The 19,413-nt window shown below is 37.8% G+C and overlaps 1 protein-coding gene across 1 annotated transcript in view; it reads right to left on the minus strand.

The window, feature by feature from the left end:
- LOC145662528 (NADH-ubiquinone oxidoreductase 49 kDa subunit-like) overlaps window positions 1-15,877 on the minus strand; it is a 132,718-nt gene extending 116,841 nt beyond the window's left edge. The window contains exon 1 of the mRNA XM_081728190.1: window positions 15,792-15,877. Within this exon, the coding sequence (XP_081584316.1) occupies window positions 15,792-15,850 (59 nt within the window). The 5' untranslated portion in view covers window positions 15,851-15,877. The remainder of the gene's footprint in view (window positions 1-15,791) is intronic.
- Window positions 15,878-19,413: the final 3,536 nt, after the last annotated feature.

Genomic DNA, 19,413 nt, shown 5'->3' on the forward strand with positions numbered 1-19,413 from the left:
CTAGGTAGCTACTAAAATCAATGATTGTACATATTCTGCATCAGGGCAAGGCAAAGCTCTTGGATTCGCGCATAGGAAGTATGTTGGAACTGACGGTGATATACGTAAAAACACATATGCAAAAAAGGTACCAATATGTACCCCTATGCTCAAAAAATACGCGTATACTGTAACTCATGATTTTTCGCATTTATTCCATTTTCCTTACGTTTATGAGTAAAATTCCGTTATTAGTATGTGGAGATAATATCCCCATGAGCAATTGTCCGCCGCACATCGTCGGGCCGATCGCTACTATGGCGATATACAAGCGGATTTCGAGCGGGAACGAGGCGGGACATCGATTCGGTTGAGTAACTGTAACCACTGGCGAATCGATGACGGTTTAGTCGGAGTACCCGTGAACGCGGTACTGCGACGGATGTAGCCTTCGGAATGTACACGGGTCGTGGCGGTTGTCCCTACTTACGGTCGTGCGGTAGTAACGGATCGGCTTTGCATTACCCACAATTCCTCACTCTTCGCGTGGTGAATGTCATTTGTTTTGGTTTTAATATGAACAGAAGAGAACTCGGTAACGTCTGCCGACCTAGGATATAAGAACAACAGGTGGCAGCACTGTACTCATGTAACTATTCTCAGACAGTTCGTTGGCTTACAAAACTATTTTCGTGACCGGTTATAGCAGAACATGTTACGTTGTTAGTTACTTGGCAAAATGTCAAATATACTGCCTAAAGCTTTGTTCATTGCAAACAATCAACTTCAAAATTAAAATTCTCACTGACAATTACGTGATACTTCAGATATGTTAGAAAGGTATTGCCTTCTACAGTAGGCCATCCTTGCCTCCTCAATATCTGCCGCTGATTAGACGTTCTCGTCAGTTTTATAGGGATTTCGTTGCTACTGGCAACCTAGACTCCTTGCATCATCACCGACAACTACAACATACCGTTCATAACTACCTTAGAGCTTACAAACTACGATGCTGGATAAAAACTTGCAACCATCTTGGTTCTCTTTCTCATCCAACGCAGTATTGGAAACGTTTCCGGCAACTCACTGGTCAAACTACACGAACAACTTACCCTCTGATAGACAACAATACGCCTCTTCATACCGATACTGATAAGGCAAATGCTTTTGCACACTATCTTCAAGGCATATTTACACCACTCACACCTGATTTGCCTCCTCGTCGTCATCCCGTCGACAAACTAAACCTTGAATCTCCGCATTTACAACCAAATATTCAACACACTCTTCCTGAGAACAATCCTCTTACTGAGCCAGTTCAAATTTCTGACATCACTTCTGTCGTTTCTCATAGGCGCAACACTGCTCCAGGCATGGACTCTATCACATATAGGCACGTTCAAGAAAGTCCCTACACTGTTTTATATTTGCTCTCTCTCATCTATACATTTATTCTTCGCACCGGCTATATCCCAGCTGACTGGAAGACGTCCAAAACCCTTATGTTTCTCAAACCAGGCAAACCGGCCCACAATGTCAGCTCTTACCGGCCTATTCAGCTAACATCAACTTTCTGTAAAATTTTGGAGCGTATCCTTGTCAAGCGTCTTCATTGCTATCTGGCACTTCACAACAGTCTTCCTCTCGCACAAGCTGGTTTCAGACCCTCCTTCAGCATCAACGACCAATTATTACGCCTTACAAATTCCATCTACAATCATTTTAATACAGGACATCCATCTTGCTTGGTTCTGTTTGACTTAGAAAAGGCATTTGACAAGGTTTGGCATCCTGCTCTTCTATATAAACTCAAACAGCTCAGATTACCTCTTCCATATCTTCGCTTCATTTTCAATTTTCTCACCTGTCGCCTGGCTTACGTCTACATAAATTGCAGCTCCTCATTTCCAATTTTTCTACATTCTGGGGTTCCACAAGGATCGGCTTTGTCACCATTATTGTACATTCTATATGTTGCCGACTTTCCTGCTGTTCCAGCCACAGTACAGCTATTTCAATATGCAGACGACACTGCTTTATTCGCCACTGGTAACACTATCCACCAACTCAATTTGGCTTTACAAGAAGCAATCAATACTTTTGTCGATTGGTGCTCTCACTGGCGCTTGAAAATAAATCCGACGAAAACTCAAGCTATTGTATTCCAATCTCCAACATGTCGTTCCCGTATACACCGTAACCCCAGGCTCTTAAATCTCACTGTTCAAGATGTACCACTCAAGCCTTCTCGTACTGCTAAATATCTTGGCCTTACTTTCGATCACCGCCTTAACTGGTCGGCACATCTGCAAGATATTTCAAAAAAGGCGTATGGTCGTCTAAATCTGTTGAAAAGTCTTGCTGGAACAACCTGGGGACTCTCTGCGACTACTATCCTCAATACCTATAAAGTTTTTCTGCGCCCTATACTTGTCTACGGTCTAACAGCCTGGTTATCTGCACCACCATCATATTATGAGAAACTACGCGTTCTTGAACGACATGCCTTGCGTATAGCTTTTCGCATTAAGCTGCCCAGTCCAACCCGGGACCTCTATGCTCGACTCACATTTCCGCATATCTTATACCATCTGGAAACACTTCGCACCAAATATATTACCCGCCGTCTGCAATCGAATCATCCACTTCTCCAGCAAACATTTGAAGAACACGCCCGTAAGCTCTCCCCTTCTGCTACTCTCATTCCTCCGCTTTCATTACTGCTTACTCTGTACCGTTACACCATTCCTCCTGACCATCCTGACAGCCAATATTACGCACCATACTCTTCAGATGCTCATCTCCCTCATATCTGGCCATCATATGCACCGTAACACCTACTGTTTTAACAGGGCACCCCTGTCTTCATTAATGCCTAGCGTCGCCCCTAGGCGAGAAGATAACACACATTCGTCTTACTAACCGAACCTCTGTGTTGTGATGTGATCTGCACTTCATTTCATCTTTCATCCAAACTTGATGCTTCTCCTCTATCTGTACCTATTGCACCTTAACAATGATTATGGTTAAAGGCCATAATGACCTATTAATTGATTGTCATTAAAGTATTTCCTTTAACCACCCATATCCCATCTGTATGTTGTTCTGACTGCCATAATATTTCTGAATCTCTTCCCCTACAGAGGGCATAACCCTCTTCGGGCAGTAGCTAGCTTTTGCTAGCGGACAAAAAAAAATTCTACAGCCGATTAGTGACCGCCAATATCACCCTGCATTGACTAATGTTCCAGAGTATCTCATTACTACGCTGTACTTCCACTCCCTTTACGTTACCGTAGCTACCATATATGTACACCCTGGACACCCCATCCCAGCTCATTCTTTCTCTACATCTCCAATCACTTTAAATACTATATCATCATGGCCGACATCAATATTCATAGCCGCCCGGATAATCAGAAACAAAGCTTCCTTGACTTCATTACTACTCATACCACCGGTCATATTTTTGATATACCTAAAGCAACCAGACCCATCACAAATACCACACCTGACGTAGTTATTTCTTCTAGCAATCTCTTCCAGCGCTGCACTCTCGAAGTGCTCGATTCTATAGGTAGTGATCACCTTCCCATAAAACTTCATATCGACCAACCACAGGCTCCTACTCTTCGTTTGCTACCTGAACCTCGTCGCGTTCCACGATTTGATCAAGCAAAGTGGGATGATTATCGCACCACTATTACTGAAGACTTGGTAACCATCGAGCCTCCTACTATCGAAGATGATCTCTACGCACGGGTCTCTGAAGTCACTCACTCCATTCATCACGCTTCTGACCTTCATATACCCACAACTGAAATCTCCAGGTACCAACCACGTCTACCGCCAAACTACCTACCTCACGTACATCGTTCTCGCGAATTCTTTCGTGAATATCAGCGCACTGGTAACCTAGAAGCTCTTCGTCATCATCACCAACTCCAGCGCACTGTGCGTAACTACGTCAAGGCACATAAGCTTCGCAACTGGATAAAGACGTGTAACAACTTAGCCGAAACTTCACACCCCACTAAGTATTGGAAGCGATTTCATATGTTAACTGGGAAGCTTACTCGCACACCATATCCGCTGTTAGTTAATAACCAACCATTACACACAGATGAGGAGAAAGCAAACGCCTTTGCAGACCACCTGCAGACTACCTTCACCCCGTTTTCACCTGATTTTGTTCAAAGACATCCTACTGATCGCCTGAATTTATCATCTCCATATCTACAACCTAGTGCAGCACACATTCTTCCAGACGACAATCCTCTCACAGTTCCGATTTCTACATCTGATATCGCCACCGTCGTAAATCGCAAGCGCAACACAGCTCCTGGCATCGACCGAATAACTTATCGTCATATCAAAGAGGCTCCTTATTGTCTCCTTCTGCTTCTTTCATATATCTACTCTTTTATTCTCCGGACCGGCTACATACCTTGTGACTGGAAGACTTCTTCCACTCTTATGTTTCTTAAGCCCAACAAACCTCCAGATTCTGTTGCTTCTTACCGTCTGATACAATTAACTTCCGTATTTAGCAAAATTCTTGAGCGCATCATTGTCATCAGACTGCATCACCATCTTTCTCAACATAATCTCTTGCCTGTACAGCAAGCTGGTTTCAGGCCTAATTTCAGTATCAATGATCAATTGCTCAGACTTCTCAATCTCATCACGAATCATTATAACACTGCTCGGCCTTCATGTCTCATTCTTTTTGACCTAGAGAAGGCTTTTGATAAAGTGTGGCATTTAGCTCTCATGTTAAAACTTCACCGTTTTAGGCTACCACTGTCCTACCTTCGCTTCATCTTCCATTTTCTTTCTAACCGCCTGTCTTATGTTACTATCAATAACTCCTCATCTCATCCGATTTTTATACATTCTGGTGTACCTCAAGGCTCCGCTCTCTCGCCTCTTCTTTACCTTCTGTTTGTAGCCGATATGCCAACCCTTCCTCCCACTGTTCATAGTTTTCAGTATGCAGATGACACTGCCTTTCTTTGCACAGCCAGAACTATTCAACAAATGAATTCTGCTCTCCGCCTAGCAATAGACTCTTTTCTCCACTGGTGCACTTAGTGGCGTCTTCATATAAACTCGACTAAGACTCAAGCTATAGTCTTTATACCACCTCGAAAACGTTCTCGAGTTCAGAAAAACCCCAATCTACTCAATCTCGAGGTTCACGGCACACGAATATCACCTACAAAACAGGTCATCTATCTTGGTATCATCATCGATCATCATTTAACTTGGCGGCCACATCTTCAAGCGATCATTCGCAAGGCGTATGCTCGGCTTAATTTACTAAAACGTCTAGTTGGTACCACCTGGGGATTGCAACCCACGACAATCCTTAATACATATAAGGTCTTCTTACGCCCAGTTCTAACATATGGCCATCCCGCTTGGACTGCTGCACTACCTTTTTTCTATCAGAAATTACAAGTTCTTGAACGACATGCATTTCGTTTGGCTTATAGAATCAAGCTTCCCAGTCCGACACAGGAGCTTTATGACCGTATCACTTTTCCCACCATCCTCTGTCATCTTGAACAGTTACGAGTAAAGTTCATTACTAACCGGTTTCAACAACGTCATCCATTACTTCTGGAAACTATGGACGCCGACCGCCACTATGATTTAGGATATAAATTTTCTACTTGCCCTCTATCCCTACTCTTCTCTTTATATCTCAAAACCATTCCACCAGACCATCCAGATCATTTTGTCGCTTCAGCTTATTCATCTGATCACCTTCCACTTCATTTATCACCTACATATGCTGCACTGTAACCTATTGTGCTAACAGGGCTCCACTTGTCTACATCACTGTCCAGAGCAGCCCCTGGACAAGAAGATAATCTGCTTTCGTCTAACTAACATTTCCTTGTGTTGTCCTGTGATATGCACTTCACTGTCATATTTCCTCCTGTCCTCATGATTATGAACAAAGTTCATAATGTCCGTTGCACTTGAATAAAAATGTAATAAAAGTCATAAACTGTCATTAAATACAATAAAGTAAATGATTTTTCCAGATTACCTTACTTCCCATAGACCACCTCCAATATCCTTCCTTCCCCAGTCTCTGCACTTCTCACCCCGGATAGAGGGCGTAACCCTCGCAAGGGAGCTAGCCTTCGGCTAGCAAACAAAAAATACTACAGCCGACCATATCTGCTGGATCTCTGCCCCTGATGTATTATATAATAAACTCGCCATCTCCGAAAGACATGCTCTCCGACTCGCTTATCGTATCAAACTACCAGCACAGACTGCCGACCTCTATCACCGAATCAACTTTCCAACCATACTTCCGCACTTAGAAACACTTCATACTAACTATATTACAAAAGTCATGCGGAAGGGAATCCGATTTTCCTAGATACCTTACAACAAGACATAATACATGATACGCCCCCACGTCACCAAGCCACTCCTCTACAACACCTTCTCACTCTATACCATAACACTTTAGACGACGATGACCCTCAAAAGGCCGACTTTGCCATTTACCATCCACCTCATCTTAGTCCATGCATCTATCCATCTCTGCACTAGTGTTCCATCAATGTTGCTAACAGAGGGCTTCATCTGTCTTCATCAGCCCTGTGACGCCCCAGTTCAGAAGATAACCATTCACTCGTCCATACTAACCTTACCCTTGTGTTTTGTGACGTCCACTTGCACTTCATCTCATCTCTCATAACATACCAATAGCCCGTCCTCCAGTTACCGCAATAGTGAATAATCAATGAAACCTACCTACTCCAAATTGGTGTCGCCAAGGATATATTAAATAAATAAATAAATAAATAAATAAAAATGAATGCTGCCCACAACTAAGAATGAATTGAAATAATATAAAATAAAACAATGCTCCAAACCCTCAATGCCCACTATAAATAAAGAAAATTCCCTATACCTATAATCCTCGTCCCGAAGAAAGAGCGTAACCCTTTGACCGGCTTAACCCCATAAAAAAAATCTACAGCCGATACTTAGCTGGTTTCCAGCTTTCTCACTAGAGGCATTTCTGTAGTGTCAAGTCTAGGCTGAGAATATTACACATTTGTGGACGCAAGCGTGGCAGTTCTGTTTTTGGGCGAGACAGTGAGAGAGATCAAGGGTTTCACCCGAGTGGAGGCTGCACTACCGTACACTTTAGTGTACTAATTTTTGGAAGCATTTGCTTCATCATTCATCACATCATCTGTATTGCAACCGACATCTGCTATACTCTCATATACAGCGTTCTAGAAATCATCTTGTCCGGCTACTATGGCCAGTGGACAACATCCTGGTCTTCCAGCTGCAGTTCCTACAGCTTCTATTGTCTCTACGAAGATAGAGAAGCGCAAGAGTTACAAGGACGCTTTCGTAACTTCAGATCACGATCAAGGATTAGTGGGAAATCCTATTGACGGCGACCCAGCATCTAATCCTAAATCTCCACCTCATAAAAAGCATCATGATGACAATATCAGCATCGCCAGTTCAGACGAAAGCTCTCGCCTTATGATTGTTGATAACATTCAAAAATTTCCTCAGAAACCACAGATAGAAATTCATAACTTTCTACTCCAGGATTATGATCCGGAACAGCAAACTCCTACTCCAGCAACTTCTCAAATATAGACCACGGTCTGAAATCACACAGATCATACAAACTCAAAACGGATATATCATTAAATCGCCATTACGTAACTTCGCAACAACAGTTAGAGACAAACATAGCTTTGAGATTTTTGGAAAAACAGCAAAACTCACAAAACTGAACGACAACCGTAAGAAACAAATGACACCACCCACATGAACTCCTATTCTATCTGTAGTCATCCGCGGTGTTGATCCGTCTTATAGTGACGAAGAAATCGAAGAGGAACTACACCACGAGGGATACACCTTCAAAAAATGCATTCGCATTAGAAAAAATCAAGAAGCTACTTATATGGTCAGGGTACTGACAAAGTAGCAGGAAACTATTGACGACCTGCTTGAACACGGAGCATTCATATACAAGCAAAGACATAGAGTGGAACCATCCAAAACATCGCCTCCTCTTCCCATACGCTGCGATCGATGCCAGGAATACACTCATTCTACACCAAAATGCGTAAATCCGTTTAAATGTGGCTACTGCGGTGGCCGTCATCCTACCCGCTCTTGTTCAAATATGCAACGGCCACCTGATTGTTCAACCTGTCATAAATGTCATCCAGCCTATAGCTATAAATGCAAAGCCAAACCTACTCCAGAAGAAGCCAAACCTGAACTAATAGTTCCACTTAGAATGCATGACGCACAGAATCAAACTTCCGAACCCAGCACATCTGATTAACCAATTACTATTAAACAGCTTCTTGCTTTTATTACAAAACAAGACATCCATCTACAAAACATCCATCCGTTTGCACGTCCCTTAGTTCTACATCACGTTCAGTATTCTGCTCAATCAGTCTTCCATCTTCAGTTCCAAGCGACTTACAATGGTCCAACTGCCTACTTTCAAACATTCCCATCTTCACAAACCTTCTAAATATCATCACAGTATGGACATTATGGGTATTGTTTTTCTGTTTGTTAACATACGCTCACTCTACACCCACAAAATACTATTTGAACAACTATTACTCGAAGACAAAGTCAATGCTTTTCTCCTTAACGAAACCCATCTGACTCCTAAAAAAATGCAAATTAACAGGGTATACGATCATTCGCAATGACAATACTTTACCAGCACGTCGGGCAAATGGCGGGGTAGCTGTTGGGTTTTCACCTCACATCCCATATCGTATCCACACTCCAGCAATTCAAAACCTCCCAGAAAATCTAGTAATCACTCTTTACTACAAATCCGATTATATTACAGTGGCCACTGTCTATGTCCGCCCAGGGCATCCAATCCCTCTGTCATTGTTTCAATACATATCGAATACTTTTCAGCGTTATATCATTCTAGCTGATATAAATTTCCATAGTCGTTCCAATAGAGACCAAACTCATTTTTTGAATTTCATTCTCACCAATACGACGGGCACTTTTCATCACCTTCCTAAACCAACCAGACCTGAATCAAACCGATATCGCTATCACATCTGCCTCTGTAACGCCACGCTCCACTATAGATGTCCTCGATCGTTTCGGGAGTGACCATGTGCCCATAAAACTCAGTATCAAATGCCGTACCCCCCGACATCTCGACGCACCCCCACCTCGCATGATTCCTCGATATGACAAAGCGGACTGGGAGAAATATCGAACATACCTTACTGAACACCTCGAAGGCCTAAATCATCCTACAACAGAGCCAGAGTTATTTCAATCATTAGAGACTATCACCAATCATATCAATCAAGCATCTGCACAATATATACCACAATCTCAATATGCACCACACAAACCTAAACTTCCACCACACTATCTTGCCATGGTAAAACGATCACGGCAGTTCTTCCGTGAATATACTCACACAGGAAATCGAGAGGCACTTAGACATCACCGAGCACTCCAGCCCACTGTTCACAATTATGTTAAAGACTTTAAATTAAGACAATGGATCAAAACTTGCAATTCTCTCTCCGAAACCTCTCATCCTACTCGATATTGGAAACAGCTAAACGCTCTCTCTGGCAAATATACCAAAACTTCATACCCGATCATCATCAATGACTCGCCTTTAGACTCTGATCTGGACAAAACAAACGCCTAAGCCACTTATCTCCAAGATATCTTTACACCGCTCACTCCCGAACATTAAGTTGGCAATCACCCAGTGGATCACTTCGACTTTCCTTCACCTCATCTTCAACCAAACAGTACTCATCCGCTTAATACATCGCGTCCTCTTACAAAGCCCATCACTCCAGAAGATATCAGCACAGCTATTGCACGAAAACGAAACACCGCACCTGGCAGTGATAACATCTCATATCGACATATCAAGGAAAGTCCATACACAGTATTATACATTCTTTCTCTCATCTTTATATTCATCCTCCGCATTGGCTATATACCATTACAGTGGAAAACTTCAAAGGTACTGATGTTTCTCAAACCCAACAAACCCACCGACTGTGTCTCCTCCTGTGACCTATACAATTGACTCCAGTCTTCAGCAAAATCTTAGAAAAGATTCTAGTACACCGTCTTCACACACATCTTTCCAGATATAATTTATTATCATCACATCAAGCAGGTTTTCGTCCAAATTTCAGTATTAATGATCAGTTTTTCCGCCTTTCTTAATTACATCACAAATCACTATAATACTTCCTGGCCATCTTGTTTAACACTCTTTGATCTTGAAAAAGCTTTTGACAAGGTTTGGCACCATGACCTTGTATATAAACTTCTCAACTTTCGTCTTCCTCTTACTTACATCAGATTCATATATAATTTCCTGTTCTGTCGCCTAGCACATGTTACCATTAATCATACCTTCTCTCATCCAATATTTCTTCATTCTGGTGTACCGCAAGGATCGTCTCTTTCTCCACTATTATATCTTCCCTATGTAGCTGACTTTCCAACTCTGCCCGATAATGTACATGTTTTTCAATACACAGATGACACCGCCTTCTTAGCGCTGGGCAAAACCATGCATCAACTAAATACTTCTATGCAATCCGCCATAGATTCATTTGTCCAATGGTGTAAAGTGTGGCGCCTAAAGATCAACGCTCTCAAGACACAAATTATAGTAAGCGCACAAAAGTACAGAGAAATCCCAAGCTCCTTCATCTCACAGTCAGCGATACACGTCTTCCACTCAGCAAAACAGTAACATATTTAGGACTTGTTTTAGACACACATCTCACCTGGAAGGCTCATTTGCAGCACATCACCACCAAAGCTTACAATCGTCTTAATTTACTTAAACGTCTTACAGGCACTACTTGGGGTCTCAGTCCAACAACTGTACTCAATACCTATAAAGTATTTCTACGTCCGGTCATCACATATGCTCATCTAGCCTGGATTGCCGCACCCCTCTTATTTTACAATAAACTGAAGATATTGAAACGTCATGCACTCCGCATTGCTTACAGAATCAAACTACCCGGTCCGACATACGAACTTTATCAACGCATGACCTTTCCACATATTCCACATATCCACAAAGGTGAAGTGCTACATTGCAGTGTTTGTGTGTTTAGCAACAAAGGCTATCCATCTCGAAGTTGTGAGTGATCTTACTAGTCAGGCATTTTTAGCTGCTTTGAGAAGATTCATATCTCGTCGAGGTAAATGCAAGCATATCTATAGCGACAATGGAACTACGTTCATTGGTGCCAACAAGGAACTTCAAGAAGTCGCAAAGTTGTTGCATACAGCTGACCATCAAGGAAGAATTAAGAATTTTGCAACTACTGAAGGAATCCAATGGCATTTTATTCCGCCATATTCCCCCAACTTCGGTGGTCTTTGGGACGCTGCAGTGAAGTCCTTTAAATACCACTTAAGGAGAGTCATGGGAATGTCATATCTCACGTTTGAAGAATTAACAACATTAATCACACAAATAGAAGCTTGCTTAAATTCGAGACCTCTTGTAGCATTATCCAATGATCCTAATGATCCAGTAGCATTATCTCCTGGTCATTTTCTTATTGGTCAACCATTGACAGCACTACCAGAACGTGACTTACATCAGGAGAAGATTAGTTCAATTCAAAGATGGCAAAGGATCCTACAACAATTTCAACAGTTTTGGAGAAGATGTTATATGGAATATTTGTCACAATTACAAGGAAGAAATAAGTGGAAGAGAAGCTGTGCCAACATACAGCCAGGTCAATTGGTGGTTCTCAAAGAAGATAAGCTACCTCCTCTATCGTGGAAATTGGAAGTCATTACTGAAGTGCATTCTGGACCTGACGGTTTGGTTCGAGTGGCTACTGTTAAAACTTCCAATGGTTTATATAAACGCTCAATTAGAGGACTTTGTGTTTTACCAAATAATGATGAATCGTAATGTCATTCATGTTAAAGTATATTTATTTCCTGTTCTAGTCTATTTTATTCGTTGTTATGTGAAGTTTGTTTTCTTTTTTTTTAAAAAAAAGGTCACTAGCCCTTTTTTGGCGGGCGGCATGTTAAGTATTATATTATGTAGTAATATTTTTTTAAAAACTGGAAACACTGTTTCTACGAAATTTAGGTTTCATTTGTTATTCAAGATGTAAAGTGTCAAAGAGAGACGGTGACTGCAAGATGGCGAACGTGAAATCAAACTATTATTTAACGTAGCGAATATATGTTGCCATATTTACTATTTAGTGTAGTTAATTATCTCAATATACAATATTAAGTGATCTGAAGTTCACCTACATACCCAGAAACTGAAGTGGAAGTGGGGAGGGTGTAAAAGTGAATTTGTGAAACCCAAAACTGTGAGGATTCCTAATAGTGACTGCATAAGCCTAACAGGAATCCTGAATTTTGCAATCGGGTGAGATCTCAGCAATACTTTTACGTTCTTATGTGCATGTTGATTTGGTATTTATGGTGGCAATAGTTTAATTTCCTTTTAGTGTTTAGGGTTAAGAGTTTAAGTGACATTGATTGTGTATTTTATGTGTATAATCTGTAATTCTTGTAAGTAATTATTAAGATGGCGGATAACCAATTTAATGATACTATGAACTTAGAACCAACAAACTCCAAAGACAAAGAAATATCCGACAATTCATCAGAAATGGAAATTACTGATAATGTAAATAACCAAACCATTTCAAAGCTAAAAAAAGTAAGTTTAGACAAGAAAGAATATAATGAGATGGATCATTTAAAGTCTTATGGTGATTTTGTAAATACAAACACTTCATTAGAAAATCGTTACACGGAAGAACATGTAGCACCGTATTATGTTTTCATAAAATCGAATCAAGAGGATCTGGGAACGAAACATGTAATGGCAATTAGCCGTAAACTCTATTTAGCTTCAGTAGAAGGTATTACTACTTTCAAAAAAATCGGAAAAAATTTATTAAAAGTCTCTTTTAATTCTGCGAAAGCAGCAAATGCTTTTCTAACTCACCCAATATTAAAATCACAAAATTGGATGGCATATATACCAAATTTTGCAATTTATACAACGGGGGTAGTAAAAGAGGTTGATCCGGAAGTACCGGTAGAGGAACTGCTACAAGAAATAGTTTCTGATGTTCCAATAATCTCAATTAAACGCATATACAGGTCACATGAAGGTAAGAAAATCCCAACTTCTACAATAATAATAACTTTCAATTCGCAACAACTACCACTCCACATTAAAGTTTTCTTCTTAAGATTGCAAGTGGAAACGTATATACCGGCTATAAGACAATGTCATTTATGCCTACGATACGGTCACACTTCCCGTACTTGTAAAGCTAAAAATTCCATTTGCAAAACTTGTGCTCAATCTCATGCAGCATCACAATGCTCTAATGTAATAAAATGTTTTCACTGTGGTCTACCGCACGAAGCGGATAATGTTGAGTGTCCGGAAAGGGCTCGTCAAAAACAAATCATGTCAATAATGGCTACACAACATATTTCATTCAATGAAGCAAATATGCAAGTTGGTAAATTAAATTCAGATTCAAGGAAATGGAATGCAAGTAACATAACTATCAAAGCATCGGAAAATGTCATCATCCACTCTCAGAACAGAGCTTCAGCTCAAACAATACAAAATAAAGATACAAATGCTGTAAACATCCCAAACTACAGAAAAAAACCTAAACTGACTGAACAAGAAACTCCTCCCTGGAAAAGGAGGAAAAGTACGGAAGAAACTAGTGGTAAATTTACTGTTAATAATGGGAAATACTTTGAACGCAAGGGTTACGATTTTTCATCAGCTAGTACGAGCGGACAATTGGAATCAGTGGCAACTGCTTATAGAAACAGACATACAATGATGGATCAAAATCCTCAACAATTGTGTGAATTGAAATGTATTACTAACGATAATAATCCACGTTGCCAAGAAAAATTCCCTTTGTACGTAACTCAAAATCAATGCAATTCTACGTCCTTTGAGCAATGTTTGAATACAGCAGTGGTTCCAATTCAAAAATCAAGTAAATATAATTCTCAAAAATCTACGGAAAATTCGGAAAAGAAAACCGATATAGATCCGGTAAACTCAAAAACATTATTTGCAATTAAACAGTTACTAGGTAACATACTAATGTCCTTAAATTGTAATGTAACAACTGAACATATGGAACAATTATCGCAGCAATTTTATCTGCTATTCAATTCAATACTTTCAAACTAATTCCCGTGCCGGTAAAAAAAAAAAAAAAAAAAAAAGTTTATTTTTTTTTTAAATTTAATTATGGAGCATAAACAAAGTTTGAAAATTCTACAGTGGAACTGTCAGAGTATTTACAATAAAAAATATGCAATTCTACATTTAATAAAATATTTTTCTCCGGACATCTTACTTTTACAGGAAACTTGGGCAAAACCAAAATTTTCTTTGAAATTATATAATTACAATATCATTGAACACTTAAGGGATGATGGATATGGTGGTTTAGCTACATGTATCAAGAAAAATATTCCTTTTCGTACTTTCAATATAGCTTTAAGTAATATATATAGTGATATACAAATAACTGGTTTTGAGATAAATAATACTAAATTTGTTAATATTTATATACCGCCTGATATTACTCCGCAACCACAATTCTGGAAAGAACTGTTAATAAATAACAAGATTGATTATTTGATGGGAGATTGTAACACCCAATCCTCAGTATGGGGAGCATCCAAAGGGAATACTGCTGGTAAAATACTTAACCAAACCTTAACTGAATATCCTTATCTTTGTCTAAATGATGGTACTGCAACTCGTATTACTATGGAAGGTAATAGTGTTCCTGACATAACTATCTGTAGAATTCAATATTACATTTTAACACACTGGTCTGTCTATTTTGATCCATTAGGAAGTGACCATCGCCCTATTCTGACGATCACTCACCCCTTTCTAGAAAAAGCATCTTCTAATCAGAATTCAAATAACAATGATTTCACATCCAAAATAAATAAAATTAGTAAAGAAATTAATTGGAATAAGTATCAACATTTTATTTCAGAAAACTTAAATAAATCTAATAATTACAATTACTCGATATCTAAGTTAAACCAAATATTAACGCAAGCTGTAGCGAGATCAAAAAATGAAGAATTGATACAGAGTCACAAACTGAAAAATTCCTTTAAGTCTATACCACAAGCCAAACCTAGTTGGTGGAACCGTGAAGCACAACAAGCAATTAATAAAAGAAAAGCGGCTTTTTTGCAATTTATTAGTACAAAAACTCCTCAAGACTTTAGACTTTATCTCAATAGTAAGGCAGTAACAAAAATCATCTTAAATAAAATTAAAAGAAAGCACTGGAAAGAATTTTGTGACAATCTATCATTTCAAACGCCTAGAATGAAAATTTGGAAATTTTTACATTCTCAACTCATTAAAAACTCTATAAAATCTGTAACAAGTACTTGGAATTCAACAAAAAACGATTGGATACATCAATTTCATGCTATGTTAACTCCTGATTTTGTTAATTCAAATAATTTAATAATAGCTAACTTACAAAATAAGCAAGAACTTAATAATGATGAGCTTTTTAAATTAGTAGAATTGGAAGTGGTGTTTAAAACTACCAAGAAGAACACCTCTCCAGGTATAGATGGATTTCAATACGTCCATTACATAAACCTACCGTTAGAAGCAAAAAGAATATTCCTAAATTCTTTAAATTCAGTTTGGAAAACAGGTAACATACCTGAAATATGGAAAAAATCGATCATCGTGCCAATTCTTAAACCTAATAAACCAAGTCATATTGCTACAAACTATAGACCAATAGCTCTACTCTCTTGCAGCCTTAAAATTTTCGAACAACTAATGTTAAATCGTTTACAATGGTACATAGAGTATAATCACTTGATACCAGACAATATCACAGGATTTCGTAAAAGTAGCTCAACTTTTGACTCTATCGGCCCTCTGATTATTGATATATGGAGAGCTTTCCAACAAAAGAAATATCTTATTTTGATTAGCGTGGATTTTCAAAAAGCTTATGACTCTATAAATCTAAATTTATTAATTTCCAAATTATATAAACTACATATTCCGCAACAGTTCATATTACTTATTTACAATTTATTATATGATAGACATGTACATATTAAGTTGAACAATTCTTATTCAAAATCTAGACGTACCTCTACTGGTCTGTTACAAGGTAGTAAACTAAGCCCAACTCTTTTTAATCTCTTCATGTTAGATCTTATTAATGTGTTGAATAAAACTACAAATACCTTCTTGTATGCTGATGACCTGGTTACATACGAAATAGTGGAAAATCTAAAAATTGGAGTGGAAAAAATACAACACAATATGCAAAATATACACCAATGGAGTTTTAAAAATGGATTGGATATAAATTGGGAAAAATCATCTTTTACAATTTTCACAAAGAAACGTATAAAAATTTTACCACAAATAAGAATTAATGGCAAACAACTAAAATTTATCAAACATTGGAAATATTTAGGACTTAATCTTGATACTACCTTATCCTGGAAGTCGCATCTTCAATATTTAACCAAAGAAGCAACTAAATATCATAATATATTGAAAAGTTTGAGTGCCAAAAAATGGGGTATACAACCTCATGTGTTGAATATGATTAATCAACAAACATTAACAGCTAGAATTTTATATGGTTCCATGTTTTATAACTCTAATTATACAATGTTTTACACAAAAATTCAACAAATTCATTATGATGTGATTAAGACAATATTATCTCAACCAGCTTTTTGTCCAAGGAATGCTATCTTAGAAGCTACAATGAATATACCGATAGAAATAAAAATATTCCAACAGACGGCAAATTTTTTACTTTCTCGGATGGCAAAAACTTCTTCAATTATAATTAAAAAACTAGGAAACATGGAAATTATAAATCAAAGTAAAAAACTTCCTTATCAAAAATCATTGCCATGGATCTATACTGTTTTTAAGAACATAAAAGAATTGCAAAATAGTATAGCAAAAGCTCCAAGTATACCAGCATACTTATTCAGCTACAATATAAACTTAATAAAAATTCCAGCTGTAATTCCACAATATATACAATATCATAAATTTGAAAATTTACATAATATATATAAAAATATTTGGCAATTTTATATAGATTCTCTACCTAAAGAATATATACTTATATTTACTGATGCATCAAAACAAAAAAATAATCAAGTCGGCGCAGCCTTATTGATTCCGCAACTATGTATACAGAAACTATACAAACTACCTTGTAACATGTCTGTATTTGAAGGCGAAGCCTTCGCCATAAGACAAGCATTTTTACTTATCAAAAAACTCAATCTTAAACATGCATGTATATGTACGGATGCTTTGAGTGTTATTACTGCACTGAATAATACAAGATGGAATATTCAAACTTCTTGGAATATTTTATTAATTAAAAAATTATTTCAATCATTACAATCCAATGAATTCAATACTATCTTAATGTACACCAAAGCTCATGTAAACATAGAATTTAATGAATCAGTAGACCAATTAAGTAAAGCTGCAGCTAATTCAGGCATCAAAACTAACATACAAATTCCTTACTATAATTTCAAAAATATTATCAAAAACAAAATAGAAACATTAACTACCCAATGGAAAAAGAAAAATAGAGAAGGTCCTGGCAAGTACTACTGGAGATTAGCGGATAATTTGGAATTTAACAATTGGAAAGTATTAAGTATGTGGTCCAGATCGAAAATTGTGCTATTTTACCGAATAATATTCAACACAGCTTTAACTCCAAAAAAACTGTTCTGTATAAGGAAAAAAGATACAAATATTTGCTGGTGCGGAAAAGAAATTGGCAATCTAAATCATTTAATATTCTACTGTGAACTATTACAGAACAAAAGAAAAGAGTTTATAATACATGTATTGAATAGCTTCTACACGTTCCCAATCACAGTTGAAATGATAATCACCTCAAGAAATTGGATACTTATTAAAAGACTCTTACAGTTTATACAGGACAATAACTTAAATCTATAAATATAAATAAATAAATAAAATGAAATGACGTATAAGGTGTTACATAGATATATCTAAATCACTTCAAATACTTGGAAAGTCTGGGAAATAACTATTGCCACTATAATCAATTTGTAACAGCATGATCATGAGAAATTGAAGAACTAACTTGAACGTTTTAACAAAAAAAAAAAAAAAAAAAACCGTTTAAACTCCCAGTTTTTTCCTCTAACATTCAAATGTGATACAATTCCATTAATTCAATCTTATTATGGACATTTATAGGGAACAGGCCATTTGAATCTATGTTTGGGCCAAACTACACGGCATTTTACAGATGCCGAATGGAATGGAATGGAATGGAGACGGTGCAAAGGCACGAGGCACGAACATTTCTTCCAGAATCTTAAGTTAAGTTTGTTATTTAAGTGCAATGAACACAGTGTAGTTATTATATGTACCTTGTGGTTTATTTTAAGTGTTAGTTAAAAACCAGCGATTAGTAAGGTACAATAAAAACTAAAAACAAGTATTGGAAGTTTCCATTGTTAGAAGACAGACCAGTTAAGTAAATCGCGAACATTTAAGAACATAAGCATAAACAGATGGGTTTTCTTCAGGATCAATGTAAGGAGCTTTGCTTCTAACTTTCATACCTTCCATCCGTTGCCTGTTTATATTCAGTAATTTGGCCTTGTACTTTTTAACGTCTGTGATATGTTTTGGATCGTGTGTCGCAGCAGCATGCGCTTCACTCAAACATTTATAGTAAAAATAATAAAGTTTTCGTTTATCTCTGCCTTTCTCCGAGGAAAACCAACGACAGTAACTCGCAACATGAGGTTTAAGGTACTGAAACCACCACTCAGTTATTGTTCGAAAATATTTTTGTTGAAGCACCCAATATTTCCATTTATTTTGAAATACCTCACAAAAAAGTTTATCATCGAGAAGAGATGTATTAAAATGCCAATACCCTCTACCTCTTTCAATCTTTAGACCTGGAGCTCGAAGAAAAACAATATAGGCTTGATGATCAGAAAATACAGTAGGAGCTATTTTCACAGAAATGAGATTTCTAACTAAGGTTTGTGACAAATATATGCGATCTATTCTTGATGCACAATTGTTACGGATATATGTAAAACCGTATATTAGGATTTTTATATATCCAACTGTCTTGAAGGTGTAAGATTCATTCAAAGAAGAAGGACTATACCCTGTACCAATTCATTCAAAGAAGGACTATAATTAAATCCTGGACTTTGATCTTCAGCCCTCAAGACACAATTAAAGTCTCCAGAAATGAGAAAATATTCATGATTTGGAGC

This window comes from Thermobia domestica, chromosome 10 (genome assembly GCF_964235325.1).
Source record: "Thermobia domestica chromosome 10, izTheDome1.hap1.1, whole genome shotgun sequence".
NCBI classification, from domain to species: Eukaryota; Metazoa; Arthropoda; class Insecta; order Zygentoma; family Lepismatidae; genus Thermobia; species Thermobia domestica.